This window comes from Martes martes (assembly GCF_963455335.1).
Source record: "Martes martes genome assembly, chromosome: 2".
Lineage (NCBI taxonomy): Eukaryota > Metazoa > Chordata > Mammalia > Carnivora > Mustelidae > Martes > Martes martes.
The window spans coordinates 182179371-182204430 of record NC_137889.1 but is presented as its reverse complement, the minus strand read 5'-3'; the positions used below and the strand labels follow the sequence as shown (position 1 = coordinate 182204430).

General features: G+C 43.0%; 1 protein-coding gene across 6 annotated transcripts in view; it reads right to left on the bottom strand.

The window, feature by feature from the left end:
• Window positions 1-25060, bottom strand: part of KIT (KIT proto-oncogene, receptor tyrosine kinase) — a gene marked incomplete at its 5' end in the record, with an annotated part of 85723 nt that overhangs the window by 5311 nt on the left and 55352 nt on the right. For 3 of the 6 annotated variants that reach the window (XM_080796446.1, XM_080796445.1, XM_080796443.1), the window contains 10 exons: window positions 2920-3042; window positions 4127-4254; window positions 4718-4809; window positions 6918-7068; window positions 8262-8372; window positions 8459-8563; window positions 8846-8972; window positions 9069-9175; window positions 10627-10820; window positions 12458-12572. In XM_080796446.1, the coding sequence (XP_080652572.1) occupies window positions 2920-3042; window positions 4127-4254; window positions 4718-4809; window positions 6918-7068; window positions 8262-8372; window positions 8459-8563; window positions 8846-8972; window positions 9069-9175; window positions 10627-10820; window positions 12458-12572 (1253 nt within the window). The remainder of the gene's footprint in view (window positions 1-2919; window positions 3043-4126; window positions 4255-4717; window positions 4810-6917; window positions 7069-8261; window positions 8373-8458; window positions 8564-8845; window positions 8973-9068; window positions 9176-10626; window positions 10821-12457; window positions 12573-25060) is intronic. The other 3 variants (XM_080796448.1, XM_080796447.1, XM_080796444.1) reach the window with 1 other exon arrangement.

The following is a 25060-nucleotide window of genomic DNA, read 5'->3' as shown; positions in this document are numbered from 1 at the left end:
GGGACTATTCCTCTTATAGACATTCTGGATTCCTGGATCTTAGTCTACCATAAACGACTAGATCAATCCTTCTCTTAATCCATTTAGGATTGAAAACTGGGAAGACAATTTTTTATCTAGTGTTAAAGTTACTTTAGCCAGCAGGAAATAAAGCAAGCAAGCAAGTCTTCTAGTATCCCCTCTCTGAATTTATGCTAAAGCTCCCACGGGGGCTTTTTTTTTTTTTTTAAAGATTTTATTTATTTATTTAACACAGGGAGAGAGAGCACAAGCAGGAGGAGTAGCAGGCAGATGGAGAGGGAGAAGCAGGCTCCCCAAGGATCAAGGGAGCCTGATGTGGGGCTTGATCCCAGGACCCTGGGAGCATGACCTGAGCCGAAGGCAGAGGCTTAACCAACTGAGCCCCCCCAGGTTAGCTCTACTACAGGTGTCCTGGATTCAGGGGCTTATAAACTTGAAAGGGAGAAAGAATGACATTCTTTTTTCATTAATTTCTATATGAAGTTTAGCATTTCCTTCAGTTGTGAATGAAGGCAGTAACACCCAGCGATCTTAGCCATTCCTGTGACTTTGTCACCAGCAGAAACCACAGACACTTTCATCATCATCATATTCACATCATCACCAGTCTGAAATTACAGCACTTTTGAGACCCATGGCTAGAACGGGTTGCTCTACGTAACAACAGAGCACAGGTACTGACATCAAAAATGGGCTTTCTAATAGCATGAGAACTATATTCCAACTGAACTGTGTTTCTTGGTAATCCTACAGATTTTATTTTAGACATTTAAGACAACGTTCTGACAAGGGTTCCAACTGGCCTCACCGGACTATGGAAGGGGCCACGGCAGAAAAAATGACTCAGAACCTATGTGGAGTGTAAGAACTTTCTGAGAAGCTGACACAGGGAGACGACACACGGCTAAGATGTAGTAAATTTGGGGCAGTAACACGTCATGTGAGCCTGATGAAGAAAGATCTGTAACTGGTTAGCTTGACAGGCCTGAGCTGGAGCCCCCAGTCTAGAAGCCTGGTGGGACCTAACCCACCCTTATGCATTCCAGCTCAGGTCCCCAACCAGTAACAAGTTATTATGAAGCTGCAGCATAACCGCTGTCACGATTATTTATATTCCAAATCAGACATCTACAAAGAACAGAAGAAAAGCGCTGTTGGGGCGTGTGGGTAGCTCAGTGAGTTAAAGCCTCTGCCTTCGGCTCAGGTCATGATCTCAGGGTCCTGGGATCAAGCCCCGCATCGGGCTCTCTGCTCAGCAGGGAGTCTGCTTCCCTTCCTCTCTCTCTCTCTGCCTGCCTCTCTGCCTGCTTGTGATCTCTGTCTGTCAAACAAATAAATAAAATCTTTAAAAAAAAAAAAAAAAAAAGAAGAAGAAGAAGAAAAGCGCTGTATTAGGAGCAATATGGTTGGCACTGTCCTAAGCACGTCATCAAGATGAACTCATTTAATCCTCACAACTTTATGAGGCAGGTGACAGGGTCATGCCCAACAGGAAGGAAAAAAAGCAAGGTTGAGAGGTGTTGGATAATTCTCGCCTAATATCCCACCGCCACTAAATGACAGAACCAGATGCGAACTCACCAAGACTGGGTCCAGAACCCGCTGCTTTCCTCCTCATGCCTTTCTGTGACTACTGAAAGGCCCAGATAAGGAACCACCCTTGTTCCTTCTTCCAATAGTGCATGCACCGGAATGGAGAGAACTTGGTTCCATTAACCCTCATAATGATGAAATCTAGTCTTAGAAGAGATTTATTAGAAATAAATGCTTTGAGGGGGCACTTGGCTGGCTCAGTCAGTTAAGCGTCTGCCTTTGGCTTGGGTCATGATCCCAGGGTCCTGGGATGAAGCCTTGCATCAGGCTCCCTGCTCAGCGGGGAGCCTGCTTTTCCCTATTCTCCCCCTGCAACCCCCGCTGCTCATGCTCGCACTCTCTCTCTCTCAAATAAATAAATAATCTTAAAAAAAAAAAAAAAAAGAAAAGAAAAGAAATATACAGCTTGATCAGGACATAAAGCCAGCAACATTTCTACAAAACCAAGTCAAGTACAGCCTACCCATAGAGATGCTATGGTGATGGCGGAGAAAATACTACATTATCATAAGGGACAGAAATAACTACTTCCAGGAATAAATCTGGACTAGGGAAATGGGCCTGGGCAAACAGACATACAAGGATGTATGCACAGGACTCGATGGCTTCCCATAGTAATGGGATGCTGCTTTGGAGATCACAGGCTCTGGTTTCAGGCCTTTCTGACCTATGACAGCTCTGAAAGAGTGAGGTTGATTACTAAAACGTATAAAACATACTGAGCCTTAGTTTTTCCAACTCTGAAAATGTGAGGACATGGCAGGGGGTTGTTCTGATGATATAGTGAGAACTGGCAGGGAAATAAAGCACTTTGAAATAAAATCACTATGTTCTCTAACCCAATTATTACTTATGAACCTATTTAATATGCTCGCTATTGATTAGAAGATCCAACATTCTACATACCTAATTCTGAACGTTATCTTAGATTTTAATCTTTTTCACACAGCATGTCAATCTCCAAATAAAATTGCCCTGCTGTGACCTTCAGGCCCACATTTGTTTCACTTGAACAAACTAGAGTTCATTGCTATTCTCAGGCTATAATGAAAATTAAGGCTATTTCTGTTTCTTTCACATGCCCCATAATTACACAATTAGAATTAGGAATTCTATTATCGGAATGTTAGTTGTAGTAATGTTCAGCATACCATGCAAATTTTGCTGAAGTACACTTAATTTGACTGCTAAAATGCATGATATCTCAAAGGTAGGATTTGCATTAGGAAACTCATAAAAAGCAATTCTTAGAAAAACTTGAAACTAAAATCCTTCACTGGACTGTCAAGCAGAGTGGGTACTCACGTTTCCTTTGACCACATAATTAGAATCATTCTTGATGTCTCTGGCTAGACCAAAATCACAAATCTTTGTGATTCGACCATGAGTAAGGAGGATATTTCTAGCAGCCAAGTCTCTGTGAATACACTATTAGGAGAGTGGGAGAGAAAAGAAAACCATTTACATTTATTTTAAACTCTTCAAGAATGAAAACTATGTCCAACACATTCTAGAATGCTGCTCTGTCACACAAATCCAGTACCTCGGCTTTCCAATGAAACTATTCGGTGCACCAAAAATAAAGATCTAAATTATGCTTTGAATGATGTTCAGAATTCGTGTTTCACATCGTTAGGACCTTAATTACGATAATCACTTTCCAAACCAACTCGAATGGATTTTTTTTCTCCTTAGGACTGCTTTCATTCATAGAAAAATACATTATAAATAGTCCTATCATATTTCTTAAACCGAAAACTCATTCTGCATGCCTCTCTTTGAAGGTCCTTTTATAGAGTTTTTAAAACGTCTTTGCAACTCCGATTTGGTATTTCCCAAGGACACAGGGAAGGGGTTCTTTATTGCAGCCATCCTGTATCACACTCTTTCCGTTTGGTCACTGTTGGGAAATGTCACCAATGACATCGAAGGGTGGGATCTGTTACCTCCTGCTAGTCTGCTAGTCCCATTTGCTAAGGAATTCCTCTCACCCTTCCAGAGACTATGTTCCTCGCTTTGGTTCCACCATTCTCTTCCTATCCTTATCTTTTCCCCAAATACTTATTATTCTCTGATTCCTTATTCCCCCACAATTTCATGAAACCATACAATAGCTGAGGCCTTTCAATAAAACCCAAGTGTGTCCTTCACCAAGCCCAGCACCTGCCATGAGGCACCCGCCTCCTTCTGCCGATAAAATCATTATCTACTTTCTAGGAGCAGCTCCCATATCCTGAAAGCCAAAATTTTTAAATGAATTCACTGCATAAAAAAAAAAATTTTTTTCATAGAAAGCTCATTTAGACAGGCCTGCACTTTAAAGCTTATAAATGAGAATAGGAATTCCAAAGAGAGAGCAGTTGGAGCATGAAGAAACTGAATTTCCTCTGTTGTGGGTTACCACACTTCCAAATGACACTGTGTATTCTAACCAGGGCTCTAAAAGGCTCCGCTGGGGCTGGGGCTGGGGCTGGGGGCGGGGTGTTCTGCTCCGAGAACCACGCCCACTCACATTCTTGGAGGCGAGGAAGGCCATGCCCTTGGCCACCTGGTAAGAAAAGCTCAACAAGTCCTCCAGGTCTAGAGCCAACTCGTCATCTTCCATGATGGCGGGAGTCACATCTCTTTCTATGTATGAGCCTGTCAGGAGAAGGAGGACTTTCTTAGCAATTAAACCTCAGAGCTTGGAAAACAGAAGACAGTGACAAGGATACCAAGGCTGGTAATGAAGGAGTTGAGGTGACTATGCAGGCAAGTCACCTGCCCAGCATTGAGGAAAGGTAAATGCCCAAGCTAGTATTCACAATCTGGGGCTTCAGGTGAGAAAGATGGTGAATAAATATAAAAATCTATTTTTTGATATGCAAAATACATATCTGAGATACATGTTAATTTCATATATGCAGTGAGACACTCCTAGACAGTAACAAATGCTCTGACCCCAATACCCACGTGGAACCCTAACTGCCACTGACCGGTGGCACTGCCACGGGGCCCTCCTGGAAAAGAGAACCAATCACTACAGGGCAAACTGGTGCATTTCACCGTGGTATGAGAAATCCTGCGCGAATGAAGTTGTTTTTATTGTTTGATAGGTACTCACCGATTCTTGCTGATCTCCTTTTGTCCGCCTTGGTCGGCACGACATAGGAAACTCCAGGTTTCATGTCCATGTATTCATTAGTACTATCATTGCTGTGAGAGATGAAACATCCAGCCATCAAATCAGGACTGAATAAAATGGGAGACGGGGGGAGCACCCATGGGGCAGGCTCTATCTCCCCACTGCCTTTTTTTACATAAGAGGCTGATTTTGTTCAAAGGAAGTATTGCCAAGTTTGAATGCAGAAAGTCTTGTTCATAAGACAGGAGTTTTTAATATTCAACATTAGGGTCCAACGCCCGGGAATGAGACCGTCTTTTTTGTGTTCAATCATCGATGGGACTCGGGTTAGAAATTTCCCATCTCTTGACACCAGGGATTTAACGGGAAACAGAGAGCCAAAAACATTATCCCCCATTCCCTCAAACTCTCTAAATTAGCCCCAAGAGACAAGATGAAAGAGACAAGGAAGACACAAAGACCAAGAGCTTCCGAGATGTGGGATGGGGGGAAGGCAGGCGTTTAACATATAGCGACTGATGGGAGAAGGTTTGAAAAAACCAAGTTTAGTTCAGATAAACACCAATAATTTGGATGATTTTCTGAACCATCTGGACCTCTTGAATCTGCAACATTTGGCTGGAAAGTCTTCAAGATTTCTAGTACTTCCTGCTTCTGATTAGCATAGAAACACTATGACAACAATCTCCTTCGGAGTATGCTGGTGGTTCCAGTCCCATATGGGATCCCAAAACACAAAGAACACCACATCGGATTGAACAATTTGGGCCATTATTTCAGAAAGTTGAGAAACAGATATGGGGCCAAGGTTTCAGAAATAAGGCAAAGTGGCTCATTTACTCACACAAAGAGCATATGCTCTGGAGAAACTAACAAAAGGTGGTTTGTTTCGTATTTTACTCCCACTTGACACCACCCAAGTCTACAGGACTTAAAAAAAAAAGGTAAAATAAAAAGGCTTCATCTGGGGTTTAAAACTTTAGCCAGGGGTACAGAAAAGAGCTTTAAGAGGTAACTGCCCATCAGTAATAGTTGCTAAGGTCTTCTCGAGGGCCCGGAGTGAAGTTTAAGAAATAAAGTCCTGCCATCTCAAAATGCAGGGGACAGAATGAATAAAAAGGAGAGGAGAAACCCTCCAAACAACTTCAGAAATATAAAGCATAAGAGACTGGGCATGATGAATAGGATTTCTATTGGGCGGGGTGATCTAGGAAATCTTCCTCAATGGTGGCTCTAACCTTTGGAAAGAACAGGCCAGGCACGGCAGAGAAGAATGATATTCTGACTGTAAGCCACACTAGTTGTTCTTAAAGGAATCTGAAGCTCTTTATCCACCATTCAAATTCAGAACAATATTAAAGATGAAAGTCATGAAAATAAGGTACAGAATTGTTAAAAATGTGCTAGAGTCACTGTGCCTTTTTATAGCATGAGGAGTTTAAAAAAAAAAAAGGGCAAGGTATACAGAAATAATTCAGAGGTAGATGGTGAGAAACCTATGTGCTGAGATATGTTCAGAGCTCTCTTGCCACCCTGTTAAAAGTTTTCAAGAAATTTACCAAGACAACTTGACAGGCTTGAACATTTTCCCTTATAAGCAGGGTCTCACTGTAGAGATACATAAAGTAGCAAGCCCAACAGAATAAACAAAACGACATATAAGAATAGAGCCATGGGCGCCTGGGTGGCTCAGTGGGTTAAAGCCTCTGCCTTCGGCTCAGGTCATGATTCCAGGGTCCTGGGATCGAGCCCCGTGTCGGGCTCTCTGCTCAGTGGGGAGCCTGCTTCCCCTCCCTCTCTCTCTCTGCCTGCCTCTCTGCCTACTTGTGATCTCTGTCTGTCAAATAAATAAATAAAATATTAAAAAAAAAAAGAATAGAGCCAAGATAAGAGAAACAGGTATAGAATTCATTCCACCGAACAGAATTAACACTTAGAAAAAAATGAAAGATGCATCAAGAAAAAAAAATCAATAAAAAATCTAAGTTTAACACTACTTAAATCTTTACAAACACTATTCAAACTTTCCAAATTGTTGATGACACCTAAATGATTTAATAATTCTGATTTGGCACCTCAAAGTACCTCTGTTCGTTTGTTTAAAGAATCAGCCTTGATTGCAAACCCTTATGACCCCACGAACTGCCTATCAACAGCTATTTATGTAAATCAGTCTTACCACGAAGACTCCTTTGAATGCAGAAGGTTCTTATAAAGTGCCACTTCGGAGTGATCTTCCTGCTTTGAGCAAATAAATGAATCACGTTTTCTTCGCAAAAAATTCAAAAGATCACCATAGCAACAGTATTCAGTAATGACCAGGGTGGGCCCTACAGGCATATAAAGGAAGGTTAAAAAGAGGTGAGTTATAGAAACAATACCCATAAATACACTCAGGGGTGATCATAACCATTTTCATTCCAGTTCATTGCTAAGCCTACTGAGAACCAGCGTTCTGGGGAGCACAACTCTCCAGGTGAGCCTCCTTGGACCTGATGTCCTAAGTGATGTCCGTGCTCAGGGGCCCAGCACGACTGCCGGCGTCACACACAAGAAGAGTTACTGCTTTTGACGTTATACTCTTGTCAAATTTCCCCCATGAATCCTTTGAGCCGCTTGTTGGTAGCGAGCTTCATGCGTTCTCAATGTCGTTATGGAAATGACAAAGGGCACAAAGTGCGGCATAATAGGAAAACCAATGGCACAGAGCTGAGACGAGCCCCAGGGGGCGGGCGAGCACCTGAGTGGCAGGGCTGTCACCTGCCTCCTCAGTGCGACCTGTCGCCAGGGTTTTCCATGCAGTGAAGATGCCTCACGCTGCCGCTCTCAAGTTCAAAGGCCACAAACCGACTTGGGCAGAAACTTCCATGAACAAGTCATGATGTGGAAGCCACGTGTATGGGGGCTGTTTTAAGAAATTCTCTAAGCTGTCAACTTGACCGTGAATCCCTATACATCTCGAGGAAGAGCTCGTGTTACACATCTTTGCTCCTTTAAGACCAAAATGTGAAACATCACAGACATCCTTGATGGAAGGCTCTGCTTCAGAATTGCTTTCAACTGGAAATTCAGTTTTTTACAGAAGTGAAGTGTTTGCCTCATTTGGTGTGTATTTGAGAACTGGTAGGCTTCAAAGTCTATCTTTGATTGTGGTATGCAAATGAACAGTAACCCTTTAGTGACTGACTACGATTTGGCAAACTATCAAGCTTGCAAAAGAAGAGCTTCCTGGGTGAGAGGAGAGACGTTCTCAAGATACTCAAGAGGTCCCTGTCCATGCAACGTCTATGACAGTAACCAGGGTGTGTCCTGGGCTGTCCCACCCCATGATGATAGAACTAAAATACACATTCTTAAGAACAACAGCTTTTTGGGGGAAGGGATGTGAAATCTAGCAAGAGGTAGCAACCTGGATGAAAATCTGGCAAGAGTATGATAAAATCAAGCACTGTTGAAATCATATTAAAATCTCCCTTCTTTTGATAATTTGAAAGATAATAAGTTAATTTGGTCACAGTCTTACCTCCAACGGTGCACGCTCCAAGAAGATTCACAATATTCATGTGATTACCGAGGTAACTCAAGACTTTGAGCTCAGACATTAGGGCTTCTCGTTCAGTTAAATGGGCACTTGCTAAAATTAGAAAAATGTTTTATTTTAGCAAAAAGCAAACATGGCAAGCCAATGCTGAGGGCATGCAGGAGCCTGGGGAAACTTACGTTTGAGCATCTTAACGGCGACAGTCATGGCGGCATCCGACTTAATGAGGCCATATGCGGTAGCCTCAACCACTTTCCCAAAGGCCCCGGCACCCAGAGTTTTCCCTGCAGAGGAGAAGAGAGTAAATGGTGGTGGTGGGACCAAAGGAACACCTGGGTGATTTCAAAGTCAACAATTAAGGAATTGTTAAGGAATTAAGGACAAGTCTGTCTAGAGACATTTCTCCATTAATGCACTTTATGCGAAATCTATCAAAAGCAGTGAAATGTCACAGAAAACAGTCACTGGTCTTGGATGAAAAGAACAAAGGAAGCTAGTGGGGTTCCCTAAAGTCATTGTTATGTGCACACAAAAAGGTTACATGGAAAGCCCATTTTCATACTGACCAAAACTCAGCCTGTTTCTGGGAAACTCCCATTTATGATCATAAGGAAGTTGTGTTGGGTCTATGTACACATAATTGTTTCCATTTATCTCCTCAACAACCTTCCACTGTACTTCATACATGGGTTTCTGGTCAGGGGGGAGAAAGGGAGAGATACACCATCTTTTAATGATTAATGTTTCAATCACTGCAGCCTTTAGGGTGGAGAACAAATGAAGGATTACCTGTAAATATTTGTAGGTAAGAATCATCACGATAATGCACATCATACCAGCTGCGATCACAAAACCAATCAGCAAAGGTGTGAACAGGGTGTGGGGATGGATTTGTTCTAAAATGAAAGGGGAATGTGGAATCACAACCTATTAGCAGGGATGGCTCGTCACCACAACCACCTAACCCCAAACTCACCCATCCTCCCCCCCCTTACAGCCCATGGGCAGGTTCAACGCCAAGCACATCTCATCAGCTCCTTGCCTTGCTAATATCACCTTATCCTCATGATTCAAAGGAATCTTTTGAAACAACAACTTGAAACCAGACTGCTGTGGAAACTGAGATTTCTGTAGCACAAGAATTTTATGCTGTTTTGTCCATGAAAAGTAACATTTGATGAACTTTGTACTTCAACCAAATTCCTGCCTCAGACAACCTTAAGAAGTTTCCTTTATGGATGGTTTCTATTTTCTTCTTTATGCTTTCCTGTATTGTCCACATTTTCTACACTGAGCAAGAATTTCTTCTACAACCAAGAAAACATGTTTAAAGTGTTCTTTTCATTGCCAGTCCAAGAAAAAAAATCTGGATGAAGAACAATGTAAGATTCTTCCCCTCATTACTCAAAAACTGGAAGTGTACCACTCATTGGCACACACCTTCACCAGTTCGAGAAAACAAAAACTACGCCCCACGCAGGTGGGTGCCCGGTTTCTTTGTCCTCTAACTTCATACTAATTCATCAATTTACCCACAAGGATCATTTAACTTATGTTAGGGGAGCTAGTCCCTCATGAATCAAATTTTACAGACATTAAAGAAATAGCTCAAAAAAAAAAAAAAAAAGAAAGAAATAGCTCAGTGACATGACTTCATAAAAGGCAGTGTTCGCTTTCGGACACAGTGTCTGGCAATGTGTTAAAATGCATGATTTTCAGTAACTAAAATCATAAATTGAATTTAATTTTGGGGCACCTGGGTGACTCAGGAGATTAAAGCCTCTGCCTTCGGCTCAGGTCATGATCCCAGGGTCCTGGGATCGAGCCCTGCATTGGGCTCTCTGCTCAGTGGGGGACCTGCTTCCTTCTCTCTCTCTCTGCCTGCCTCTCTGCGTACTTGTGATCTCTGTCAAATAAATAAATAAAATCTTTTAAAAATAAATAAATAAATAAATAAATTGAATTTTAATTTTTAAGTTGCCCTTATTCTCATTATATTTGGCTCTAAGGCAAATACACTTCCCTATTTTCTCTCTGTACCCCTTTTTTAATGAGAATGACTGGAAATATGCAATTCACTATACATACATACACACATACACATGCACGCATATGTACATATGGGTGCACACACGTAAATACATACATGCATGTGTAAGAACGCTGCATACGTGTTATCAATGAACTAGTACAGAATGAAGCTTAGTGAGCTCGATGACAGCATGGGACAATGTCGAGATTACCAGAAATGACATGGCCATTGATGATGGAATGGACTTAAAATCATGACTGATATGGTAGGCAGAGCCTAAACATCCCCTTGAAATTGGATTAAAAAGAAATATACCTTTGCTGTTACCTTTAAATGCAAAGTTAAAAAAGGCAGAACTCCTGCCTACATTGTTGTAAGCCCTACACTCGACTGTGCCGTTGTGCTTGAACGCACTATAATCAATGGAGCTCTGAACCACAAGTTTTCCAGACGGCGAGACGGAGGAGTTTTGCAACTGCACGTCCATTGGCCCAACAGGAAGGGAACATCTGGAGGGAAGAAGAGAACAAAAAAACCAATCGCTCCATCACACATGCTCGACCCGGCGTACTTTCACAACAAAGCTAGCGGGTCATCATCAGAAATTTCCTCTTACAACCAAGAGTGTGAGGACGGATGGGCCCTTCCCTGGTGCCGAGAGCAGGAAGGGCAGGGTGAGAAAGAAGAAACAGGGAGTGAGACAGGAGTCTGAATCCTTATTCGAACACCTGTTCTGGGGACCAGACACTTAAAACTCCCAGGACTCAGTTCCTGCAGCTAGAAGATGGCGACGGTAAGACCCACGTTAGAGGGTAACTGAAAGGGCTGGAAATAATGAAAGAAAAGATGGCTGGCACACAGTAGACCTTGATAAAGTCACTGTGAAAGGGGACAAGAGGGCTGAAGAGAAGAGCCCAGAGGAGGCAAGAGTTCCAGTCTACAAGGATGAAGACAGGGCGGCTCCCAACACCCCAGCAGCTGAGATCCTGAGCCAGGTTTTATGGAGGAGACAGAGGCTGGACCACCGGATTGTACTCTAAGTGGCAAAGCCCATCAGGGGCAGGGCCCAGAGGACCCCATTTTAAATTATGTCCCCCATATACCTAACCCTTTTCTAGTCCCTTACCTCACTTTATTTTCCTCGTTAGCACTTAACTGTTTATTTCGTCTTCTGCTCACCTCTACCCTTTAGATATGAACTCAGAAAGCAGGGACTCAGGTGTGTTTTGCTCACTAGACCAGCGTCTGGCATACAGCTGGCGCTCCATAAGTGTTTGCTGTATGGGCAACAGTGACTGCTGGGGTTGCCTTCATGGTACAGGCTTTTCCAGGGCTCTCGAGTCCTTCTTACTGTTTCCCAAAGAAAACATTCCACTAAAGCTCCGCGGAAAACAACAAGCCTATGTAACCTCTTCCAAGTTGTTGTGATAAAAAGGACTACTCCATGAAAAAATAAAATTTCTATTATTATCCTGACTATTCAATTGTGATGTTACACTGGGCTTTTAAAGCCTGAGCACAAAATAGCATTTGATGGATAAAAACAGCCTGGGTGACCCCATTTTCATCTTCAGGTAATGTGAAAGGACAATTTAAGGCTTAAGTGCAGACCGGGAGGGAGAGGAAGCACAATGCCAGATGTGTTCTGCTCAGGGGCTGGGCGCCTAATCAAGGAGAAAACCTTTTAAAAACACGGAGCTTACAAATGCCGTACGTATGTTGTAACTGCACGATCATTACTTTTTGGTAACTTGGCAATTAACTTCTGAGGCAATTTTTTTTCATGATAACTACAGCCGCATTTCCCACACACATTGCCTCCTGTGTATAGAATGGAAATCTAATTACTCTGTCCTGGAAAATTGCTTTATCTACCTGCAGGCTAGAAATTGCATGATAAATCCAAAAGATAACCACCAAAAGAAGAGAAGTCACTCAGTAATCATTTTTCAGCAAACAAAATTAACGTCTACTACAAAAAATACAGCAATTATGCCCCCCCCAAAGCCACATGGATAGAAAAATATACTCAAACAAATATAATCAAACCAATTTTTTTAAAAACCTGAAAATCTACCTGATAACGCAACTACACGGCAGCCCTTCCCTCATGCGTGTCAAGGAGTGCCCCAAATAATCCTCTCACCTCGGCTCGGTTCCTGGACAAAAATACCAATCTACTGTGGGCTCTGGGAATCCAGATACCACACACTGGAGCATGCCATTCACGAGACTTTCATGACTCAGGATTTCTGGTTTGGCTGCAGGAAGAGAGAAACGGCCATTCGTCAGACTGCTGGAAAACTTCATCACAACTCCCCCCTCCACACACACACACACACACACACACACACACACACACACACAGAGTTTTTGAATCCTCAGAACTTTCCTTGAGGCTGAAGAAGAGGACCCTGTGGGAACGCGTTCAAGGGGGGAGAGTAATCGGCAGCTGTAGGTGGAAGGCACAGGGAGGCAGAGGAGAGGGTCAGACCAGGAAAGGCTTTCACAGTTAGAGCTGCCCGGCCCCAGTGTAGACGGTCCACAATGCAGATATGGGGGTCCCTGAGAAACTTCCTGTTTGCGGACGACAGAAGTGGGGTTCGCAGGACCCCTGGCCGGGTTTCTGTCTCCAGTGAGGCGGAATCTGAAAGACTGCTTCTAACCCAAACTTTAGGATTCCAGACTGTTGTGAAGGTGGAAATCCTGTTTAAGATTCCTACCATCAGAATTTCAAATGACTGAATCTGCCACAGGAATTTCAAGTTATGGTGCAGACTGGAGTGGATAAAATTAAGAGAACTTACAGGAAAAGAGAAGCGCCCCCTCCCCCGCCGCCCCCTCCTACAGGAATGTCCTTTCTGGGGTGGGGAGGGGCAGAAGGGAGTGGCTGGAAATAAAAGAAGTGAATCACCCTATTTAGAGAAGCCAAAACATAAGAGTAAAATACAATATGGGCTTTTAACTCCAAATTCGTATTTCAAATGCAAAACATGGACAGAAAATTGTAACAGGAAACCAGCCCGAGAGTTTTATTCATATGTACATCTAAACCTGTGTACAATCACCGAAAAACTAAGTTGTATCAGCAGGAATGCTCTAATTTGACGTTTCTGGGTAACAACAATAATCAACAGGTATTCAATCAAGAGTGCCTGAAGCACTGCAAATTCCTGAGATTATTTTCGAAAGGGAAAGAAAAATGAACTTAATACATTCAGTTGTTCTTTTCTCTTTTTTGAAGATTTTATTTATTTATTTGAGAGAGAGGGAGCACAAAAGCAGGGGAGCGGCAGGCAGAAAGAGAGGGAGATGCAGACCCCCTGCTGAGCAGGGAGCCTGGGACTCGATCCCAGGACCCCGGGATCATGACATGGGCCAAAGGCAGACACTTAACCGAATGAGCCACAGGCGCCCTATTACATTCAGCTGTTCTACTGGAAATATATCTGAAGGATTCTAACCCTTTAAGAATAAGTAAGCTAAGCCGTAGAATCTGACAGCAGGGGCGGGGATGCGCTTGCCCCAAGTCTGGCATCGGGACAGAACTCTGGGACCCGCTCGAAGGGCGGGTGCACCTGCACACGGGCTCCCATGTTCGCCAATCCTCTGCCCTCCACCAAGTCTCCTCCTGCGTCATATGGGAACAACAGTACCATCTCATAGCGACACTACGAGAATTAAATGAGATCGAGTCCATGAAGAAGCAGGATTCTCAGATAGGAAACAGATTTATTCATTATTAATTTATTAACGATTCAGTTACTATTTTCTATTCAGAGTACCTCTCCTTTGGTTAATCAAGTCTGCTACCAATTAAATTAACTGTATTTGCCACTCTGAATATTCTCTTCAGTGATCTAAAAACGGCTTAAGATAGTGTGAGAATTAATGTGCTTGTGTTTTAACCCGATGCACTGGGACTCTGACCTCAATCATGTTGCAACGGATAGGAAAAACGGAGGTGGTGAGAAGGCAGGACTGACAGATCAGAGGCTTAGGGGCTGATTTCTTCAAAGGGGGGCACTGTAGAATAGCCTCCCAGCACCTCACCTCCTTGCAGGCAAAATGGCTTGGCGGGAGTAGAGTCCACACGCGTGGCACACCCACCTGTCACGGAGCCTGGCCCTGCGGACGGCCAGGCCATTTGGCTCACACACACACACAAGAGCGGCACTGCAAAGCGATCTCAAGGTAGGGGCATCCTTGAGAGTTTGGATCCAATGCCAGCTTTCACAAATAGAGCAAGAAGACGAGCCACCGTCTTGCGAAAGCATCCATCTGGCAAGTCTCATTTAATTATCATGGGCAACTGTGTGATGGGGCTGAAAAGTAGGACAGAACACAAAAAAACAGTGGAACTTTAGGAGAATGCTATTTGCTGAAGACGGCAGGCGCCATAAGGCAGGTCTCTCTGTGACTCTTCTCAAGTGTCATCTCCTCTTCCAAACTATCCTCAACTCTCCAAAGCCAAGTTGGTTGGTCTCTCCTCCCTATTCCCACAGTGCGTTAGAGCACCTGACCCTCTTATACAACATCCTGGTCTGCCTCCTCCATCAGACTCTATGTTCTCCAGGGAAGAACCCCATCTTAACCACTGGCACCTCAGAGTAGAGTCTGACCTGGGGCAGAAACAGGGTAAGAGCTGTCTGAACGATGAAATACCCTCCAAAGAACCAAGATCCTCAGAGCTGAAGGAATTCTATCAGAATCCCAGGAAGGGACCTGGGAGAAGAGCCTGATGGTGACTTTGCTGGGTAGGGATGCGATTTCCACTCTTTTATAATAGTGGGCCATCAGACTGCCACAGGTCTACCTGGTCGTATGACTTTTGCTCAAACACTGAGATTAATGGGGAGAGGGGTGGGTCAACACAGAGATGCCAAAGATAACTGGATAGGACATAGATGGGTCATAGATCAAGGTCCTAAGACCGATTCCCTCATATCGACATTCCCTCCTAATGCCACACAACAGATTTTTCAGAGTGGAATTAAATATGAACTCAATAGGGGAGTAAAAAAAAGCTGAAGGGGTACCTTAGATGTTAACAATGGTTACCCCCGGGTACTCAGGTTATGGATAGTTTCTATTTTATTCTGTTGACTTATTTTCTAATTTTTTTTTTTACCATGAACATGCAGCTAGCTAATAATGAACCAATAAAACATTTTTTAATTAAAAAAATTGGACCAGCTCAAAATTACATAATCAGTTACATTTCGCTCTGGCTACAAGTGCTCCAGATCCAAGCCTTCCAGCGTGACACCTGGTAGCAGTTACACAAGGGCCAGGCCTGGCGAGTGGCGCGGTCCGGCTGGCCTACTTGTTCCCAAGTGCTGGTTAACTGGGCAGGTTTTTAAGCTCCTGTCTCAGGCCGGTTGTAACCCGAGGCTAGCAGAGCAGCTTCTGTCCTGTTGGTCCTTAACCTGGCCAACCAAGCTCAGAAGGTTTTTAAACCTTAATGTGCATTCGAAGGACTAAGAAAAAAAATTAAAACAGACATCCCTGTCCCCCCACCCCGCCACCCTCCAATTCCAGAGATCCCAGAGACTCAGAACGCTGAGGATCTGACTGAGCAATGGGCCTTTTTATCCTACCTACAAAAGACCCCGATCAGGGCCGGGACAAGGGTGAGGCAAGAGAAGCACGTAGGGTGTGGAATGTGAGAAGGCACCCACCCTCCTCAAGGTCTTGCAAATACAGGGCTGGCACCGTGAGTGAGGACCTCCAGGCGCCTCAACCTAATCCCAGCCATGTCCCTAACATTAGTGATGACAGACCTCATTTTGAAAAGGCTAAATTACATGAGTACAGTCTCAGCTCTACATGGCAAGTTGCACTATGAAAATGTTTAATGCATAAAGAATGAGCTAGGTACAAATCTGATTCCTAAAAATGAAAATCTGGGCTCATCTGCATTTTGTAAGTGCCTCAATGCACTGTGTAAGGCATTAAATATGCATTTTGCTTTTAAAGATACATAACTCTGCAATTCTCCAGGTTAAATCTGAGCTGTGGTTTCGGAGATATTCTGCAATCAGCACTATACCAAATGACACATTCCCTAATTCCTCCCAAGTTGGAGGTTCAGATAAGCCTAAGAGGTGCATGAGTTATGTATTTCCTGCGGAGATTAAGAAAATAGCCTTTTCTCCTTTCAAAGCATCGTGGACCTGAGTCATTCCAGTGTCTCCAACAACACTGATCAACTCGTAGGCTGATTTCAGAGTGCTTATGACTCCATGGAGAATTTATGGCTCAGGCAATTAAAAATCCTAACCATTTGTCGATTTACCCCCAAAGATATGTGATCTTGAAAAATACTCCTTTTCACCACCATCAGGTCCATACGGAAGGCAAGAACAAAACAAATTTTTAAGAACACAGCAGAGATAATGAGAGCTGGGGCGGGGGTGGGAAGAGAGGCACAAGCAACGGAGGGAAAGCATTTCTGAGCGGAGCTCCTCTGGCCCCTGACCACCTCGACCAGCTCCTGCCGTAAATGCACACTTACCCACACGCTACAATCAGCAAAGAACACAGACTGCAGTCTCCTAACAATAAAACACTAAACGAGGAGGAATCGTAAGGATGCATTTTGTTTTTACGACTGTGGGTCGGCTGGCATTTAATGGACGCACAGCAATGCTTTGCAGCAACTGGGCACTATCCGGGCCTGGGTCGAACTCCTGCTGCAACACCGCTGTGATAAAGGAACTTAAATCAGCTGCAACAGGCGTACCAAAAAATGCAGGTTGACTTTTACTTATATAAAAGTATACTTTAAAAAAAATCCCCAGAATAGATATTTTGAAGATGTATTTTGTTTTTACACATTCCTTTCGGTTTTTGTTTGGTTGGTTTTTTCGTCTTAAAGATTGCCAGGGGGGCGCCTGGGTGGCTCAGTCGGTAAACGGTTTGGCTCTTGGTTTCCGCTCAGGTCATGATCTCAAGGCCATGAGATTCAGCCCCGCAGCATGGAGCTTACTTAAGATTCTCTCCCTCTCCCTCTCCCATTCCCTGACACCTCTCTCTCCCTCCCTTAAGGAAAAAAAAAAAAAAGAAAGAAAAATGCCAGAAACTGGCATATGGGCACTTTGGTAGAAGTTTGTTTAACAAATGAAACAAACTTCAACTACAGTCACCTGTATCCAGCTGTCTTTAACAGGAGTGTTTACCATTAAAAACAAACAAACAAAACCCACCCTCCTAATGAAGTGATATTCTAAACTAGGGGTAAGCGAACTTTCCTTGTAAAGGCTGAAGCAGTAAATAATTCAGGCTCTGTGGGCCTTAGGGTTTAGGGTCTCTCCTGCACATACTCGACTGTGCCACTGTACACCACAAATGTAGCCAGACATGCAAACCAATGTGCACAGCTGTGTTCAACAAACTTTACTTATGGACGCTGACATTTGAATTTTATTTTCATGTCTCACAAAAATCCTCTGATTTCTTTTTTCAACCATTCAAAAAAAGGTCTTAGTTTATGCGCCCTTCAAAAACTGGCTGCAGGGGGAATCCGGCCCCAGGACTATTCTGTCTATAGAGCCATTAAAGATCTCCCAGTCCTGAGATTACATTAAAACAGTAAAGGGATACAACTACCGGCAGAAAACCTTCCTTGGCCAGAATCACCATGCTTGGGCGCCTGGGTGGCTCAGTCATTAAGCCTCTGCCTTCGGCTCAGGTTATGATCCCAGGGTCCTGGGATCGAGCCCCATATTGGGCTCCCTGCTCAGCAGGAAGCCTGCTTCTCCTGCTCTCACTCCCCCTGCTTGTGTTCCCTCTCTCTCTGTGTCTCTGTCAAATAAATAAATAAAATCTCTAGGGGCGCCTGGATGGCTCAGTGGGTTGGAGCCTCTGCCTTCGGCTCAGGTCATGATTCCAGGGTCCTGGGATCGAGCCCCGCATCGGGCTCTCTGCTCAGCAGGGAGCCTGCTTCCTCCTCTCTCTCTGCCTGCCTCTCTGCCTGCTTGTGATCTCTGTCTGTCAAATAAATAAATAAAATCTTAAAAAAAAAATCTTTAAAAAAAAAAAAAATCACCATGCTTGATTTCCAGGGGCACCACGGAATGGATGCACGTGACCCAGACAGGTAGAGGATGGATATGGACACACAACATGGAGGGCAGCCATGGGTTAAATGCTAGTTTTCTACTCAGGAAAAGCAGTGAATTCATCCTGTGACTTAATTGAAAAGTGGAGGATAAGGGTTATGGACGTAAAACGCCTGGAAAAATTCTGCATCTCTTCTTGGGTTAATTTAAATTTACACTAAATTATAGGTGAACCTGTGCACACGTATCCACGAAGGGGGCTAATCTGATGTAAAAACATATCTGGCTCCACTGGAAAGGAAACTTCCAAATTGTCCAAGTTCCACTCACAGGAAGGAAAGTCCTCATACTGTTTTTTGAAAATGATGCCCCAAGTTCAGGGTCAAATCCTAGCAAAAGCTGACGTGGTTACAGAACTTAAACCTGCTTCTCCTGCTTTGCTGCCATAAGCGTGAAGCATGGGCTGGACCACACCAAAGGGCTCACCATCTAGACAGGTCACCTGTTGTCAAACAGGTTCAGCGTTTTACTAGATCCCCCAAATTAGCAACACCAGACCACCTTTTCTCATGAGAGATGAAGGAAGAAGAACACCGACACATTTCTTAAATGTTGTTCAGAATGTAAGAGAATCCAATTCTACTTTAAAAGCAGGCTGCCATGGGGCGCCTGGGTGGCTCAGTGGGTTAAAGCCGCTGCCTTCGGCTCAGGTCATGATCTCAGGGTCCTGGGATTGAGCCCCATATCGGGCTCTCTGCTCAGCAGGGAGCCTGCTTCCCTTCCTCTCTCTCTGCCTGCCTCTCTGCCTACTTGTGATCTCTGTCAAATAAATAAAATCTTTAAAAAAAAAAAAAAAAGTAGGCTGCCATGAGATCCCTTTTTTCTTTCAACTCAAATGTCTCCTGCAATTCTTGTAGCCACAGAGATCTTCATTAGGAGGAAGAGATATGAAAGTGTCACATCAAAACAACACTCATAACTCCCAAGCAATTGAACAACAAAAACTCATTTCAAATTCAGTAATAGAGAATAAAAACAGAGCTCAGATCCTGTCAGGTATCACCAATGAACACACACTACCTATAAAAAGATTAATGTAAAAAGACAAGTGCCTATTTTTACATGGATTAGCAACCCCAGGAAGAAGATCTGAAAATTATTCCTTAATTTAGAACTGTCCCAAAAGCCAGCACAGTGTATCTTCTGTGACATATGTTTGAGATATGGGAGCATGGAAGATAATGACAGATGATAACCTTATTTACTGCCAGGCACTTAGGCAAGGTCGCTCAGTTGAGATTAAACAAGATAATTATAAACCTTAAATAAGCATCTGATGGGTTTCTTTAAAACCCCAGTCACATCATTTGCGACCCAATCCATACTCCACAATGTTTCAAAACTGTGCCAGATGTGGAGTAAGAAAAATTATGCACGATACCAAAATGAGGTTGCAAAAGAACATTCCGTGTCATGGAAAGGTGTGCACAACGCGTTCAGCACCAAAACACAAGCTAGTGAAGCAATATGACCTCATTTTTGTTTAAAAAAAAAAAAAAAGTTCAAAAAAAAATGCTCAGGAAGAACATATATAGTAAGGGGTATGTTAGCAATAATAATCTATAAAATGTAAATACTTTAAGAGGTACAATTAAAACTTGCTTATTTTTGCTTATGTCCACTTTCTATCCCTCACGTTAACATTTTTATAATAAGAAAAAATTGTTTTAAGAACACATGTATACAAACGTTTGCATAAACCAAGCTACATTTCTGGTTACTATGATAGCCTTACAGCAAATTCTCCAAGGCAAGTAAATAAATCAGAAAGGAGTTCTAGTCGGCACTGATTTTATTTAATATTTAAGAATTCCAATAATTTGGGGGCGCCTGGGTGGCTCAGTCGGTTGACCATCCAACTCTTGATTTCAGCTCTGATCATGATCCTGGGGTCGTGGGCTCGAAGCCCTGCATGGGGCTCCACTCTGGGCTGGGCGTGGAGCCTCTTGGGGCTCTCTCTCTCTCTCCCTCCATCCCTCCCCACTGCTTGTGCTCTCCCTCTCTAAAAAAAAAAAAAAAAAAAAAAAAAAAATCCAACAATTTAAGAGTAGATATGATAGAATCCATCTTGTAGGAAAAAAAAAAAAAAAAACCACTGAAAAGCAAAGCCTCTCAAGCAAAACTCCACAGTGAAGTGTTTAAGTCATGAGTCTTAAAATGTTTAGCCTCTAATGCAAATATGGTTTGGATACCCAAGTATCTGGAAGGTCCTCTCAGCCCTAGAAAACAAAGGGAGGCAGAAGGTAGAAAATATTCCTACCTTCCGAAGAGGCAAGGTTCTAGTAACTCTGCTCTCATCTCACGGCGATCCTGAAAGGCACAGACCCAAAGCCCCCAACCTGAGCAATCCTTGAGGGCCACCCCGCACTACCATTTAAACCTGGGTGAAGGTCCCTGAGACCTCAAGCCAGGTATGTGACCTAGAGGGCTGGCTGGCAGGCAGTCCAAGCCGTCTCTCCACCAGGCCGACTTGACAGAATGCCCTCCCCTTCGGCAAATGAGCTCCATTGTTTGCAAGGTGTTACCCTTCAAGGGTGGCTTCTCCGTAGAAGGAGAGCTTAGCCACCCACACCTAGATTGAACTATGGCCAAAAATGTATAAAAGGCAGCCCAAAGTTTGCAAATGCAGTCCAAGAGAAACTTTCTCATCAAGAGACCTCATTCTGGGTGACTTATCACTTGGACGGATGCGGGTACCCACGGTGCGATCTAAAAATAATTGCTCATACCAGACCGGATGTTAATTACATGATATGGTGATTTAGAAATGATGCATTATTTAGCATTTCCTCAAATCGTTTCAACCCCCTTTGAACACTCTGAAGTAGAGTCAGTGACTTTGAGGGTTAATCTGGTGCAGTTCAACAGTCATTTTGGATGGCCAGTCTAGGTTAACACCAGTGTTCCACGTAAGCCCAACAGTGCAGGCAAGCCCCGGGTTCTCAGTATCTTGCTCGTCCCGCCTGCCTTCCTGTTACCACACCTGAGCACCACACAGTCCTGACTCAACCCGCCAGCTCTGTCATTAAAGGGTAGACCTTTAAGACTGAGGAGAGGCCTATTTCTGACCCCGAGAGACCATGTACCACAAATTTTAGATTCATAATGCTGATCAGGAAATGTGACAGATAACGTTTTAAAAAGGCATTTTAAGGTTACCGGGAAATCAAGACCAAAATGAGCTATCCCCTACACTGTTAGCGTGTCTATTACCAAAAAAAAAAAAAAAAAAAAAGAAAGAAAGAAAAAGAAAAGGAAAGAACAAATGTGGACAGGGGTATGGAGAAGAAGGAACCCTCATGCACTAGTGCTGGGAATGCAAAGTGGTACAGGTGATGTGGAAAAGAGCATGGAGGTTCCCTAAGAAATTAAAAATAGAACTACCCTATGAGCCAGCAATCAATCCCACTTCTTGGTATGTATCCTAAGGAAACAAAACTATCACCCTGAGGAGACATCTGCGCTCCTAAGTTCACTGCGGTTTATTCCCAATAGCCAAGATACAGAAACAACTTAAATTCCCTTCGATGGATGACTAGAGAAAGAAAATGTGACACCCACACACACAAACACACCTATTATTCCGCCTTAAAAAGAAGGAAATCAGGGGTGCCTGGGTGGCTCAGTTGGTTAAGCATTTGCCTTCAGCTCAGATCATGATCCTGGGGTCCTGGGATCGAGTCCCGCATCGGGCTCTCTGCTCAGCGGGGGGCCTGCTTCTCCTTCTGTCCCTACTCCTACTCATGCTCACTCTCTGTCTCTGTCTCTCTCAAATAAATAAATAAAATCTTTTAAAAATCTTAAAAAAAAAAAAAAGGAAGGAAATCCTGCCATTTGTGACAACATAAAGCTTGAAGGCATTATGTGACATGAAATAAGCCCCACAAAAAGACAAATACTATGTGGCATCCCTTAAACAAGTTCATCAAAGAAGAGCAGAAAAGTGGTTGTCAGGGCCTAAGGGACAAGGGAAATTGGGAGAGGCATTAAAGGAATATGAACAGGTAGAAGACGGGTTAAGTTCTAAGGAGCTAATGAATTACATGGTGACTATAGCTGATAACACCGAAAAGTTGATATAACCGAAATTTGCTAAGAAAGTAGAACTTAAGGGTTCCCACAAAAAAAAACAAACACCAAACACACCACCTCCCAGTAAACCCAAAAAACCAAAACCAAAAAGGGTAAACATGTAAGGTGACAAATGTGTTAATTAACTTTAAGGGGGGGGCAGGGGAATCCTTTCAAAATGTTTACATGTATCAAAGTCGTCATGTATACACTTCAAATATCTTTCAGTTTTGTCAAGTGTCCCCCAAAAGAGCTGAAAAAAAAAAAAAGTCTATTGGATCTTCTTAAAATTGTTCCACATGTTTGAAAAACAACTGCTTTATCATATTAATTATACTTTCCACAATTACAGACATTCCTTCAGGATTCACATGGGATTATTTGAAATTATATCCCAAAATAAACTTGTAAAATATGTACGTTACTGACTAACATTTAAGTCCACTAAAACATTTGAAATGTATTCCAGAAATATTGGGTGGAGAAGGAGAAGAGCACATCTATCATTTAGAGTAAAATGTACATTTGGCCCTTTATTTGTCCTGGATCTGGTAAAAACCTTACTGTGTGACAGTTATTGTTAAGCAAGGAGTCCATGGGTTTCTAACTGAGTATCTCAGGCTACCTACAGAATCTCGATGGTGCTGCTTTTTCTAATACCTCCAGGAATTTTGGAAAGACTAGGTCCTATTAGGAAAGCACTTTGCTTATATTATGTCATCGTAGCTAAATATATTTAAGAGAGAGAAAAAAAAGGCACTTTTGGGTGGTTGTATAGATTTCAGAATTCTACTTTCCTCCCAATTTTGCTCTGCAAAGCAAGAAAATGGCCATTTTCACTTAGTTCTTTTTAGAACTAAGAATCTGATTTCTGTATACATCTTCCACAAGCCTGGCAAGGGTGATTGTAGTAATGCAAATTCAATGCAAAGAATCACTGGCTTTTGTTGTTTGTTTTTTAATGAAAACATCCCCCGCCATGTGCCCTTCGAAAAAAAGGGGGGGTGCCTAGGTGGTTCAGTCAGTGAAGCATCCGACTCTTGATTTCAGCTCAGGTCATTATCTCGGGGGTGTGAGATCAAGCCCACGTCGGGCTCCACGCAGGATGTGGAGTCTGCTTTACATTCTCTTCCTCTCCCTCTCCCTCTGCCCCTCTCCACTCCCACCCCACACTCTCTCTGATTCTCTCCAAACGAAATCAAAAAACCTCCCATCACTTTGCACTGGAAGTTCTGCTGAAAAACAGCAAACATGTTATACAGCTCCTGGCCTTTATAAATCACCTTTAATGCCACAGAGCCAACTGAACAGACCCAAGGAAATCATAGCTTGGTTAGAGAAGGTAAAAACAGACTTAAAACATTTTCAAGTTTAATATGCTACATATTTTTCTCTAACACAGAATATGGTATTTTTTAAAGCCTCCCACATAAGCAATTAAAACACACACACACACACACACACACACACACACATACCCAGTGTACTCAAATTTACATGTGGAGTTTTTAAAACAAATGACTTTTTCAACCATCAAACATTCAACCATTCAAAATCACGGATTTTCATAAGCATTTCTCAGCACTGAATCTATTAAGCAATTATGCATCAATGTCACTGAATAAAAGTCACTGAATTTCTGCACTAATATTATGCATTTATTATTCTGATTTTTATCAGTTCTAATTTTTGCACAGCCGAATTCCTTTCATCCTTGGGGCTAAGCTTATTTACAGAATTAATCACACAGCAGATCTATGGAGGCATTTGGCTCAGCTAAAACATTATGTCAAAATGGACACAACTGCACCAATTTTAAGTTTCAAAACTGTTTTTGAATACTTTGGATTTTACCATTACAAAATCTTTTTCAATTAAAAAAAAATCAACAAAGTAATTAGCTACCTTTATCTGTAAAGACCGATTGGACACACTTCACAAGAGGTAGATGTTTTTAAGTTTCACACAAAAATATCACCCCTGCCAAGGCCTTTGGAGCTCAAGAAATCCGATGGGTTAGGAAAGTGAAGAAGTGCCTTTTGTCAGTTAGTGTTTGTAACAAACTGAGAGCAACGAAAGACTTCCTGAAAAACTTACCCTAAGTGGGGAGACTCTTCACCACTCTTATCTGTGTGCCCTGCATGACCCATAGGAGCTTGGCAACTGCTGGGTCTGAGACCGAGGCCCCGGCATAAACAAAAGGCCTTCTGCCCCAACAGGGAATCCAGGGGGTAAAAAAAAATCATTTGAGAAGCTTAATGCTGGTTCCCATCTCATTTCAAACAGGCATGAATTCACCAGAAGAGGTGACCCAGGGATGCCTGGGTGGCTCAATGGGTTAAGCCTCTGCCTTCTGCTCAGGTCATGATCTCAGGGTCCTGGGATCGAGCCCCGCATCGGGCTCTCTGCTCAGCGGGGAGCCTGCTTCTTCCTCTCTCTCTCTGCCTCTCTGTCTGCTTGTGATCTCTCTCTCTTTCTGTCAAATAAATAAAATCTTAAAAAAAAAAAAAAAAAAAAAGGAGGAGACCAACGCTGCTCCTGCTGGATAGCAAACT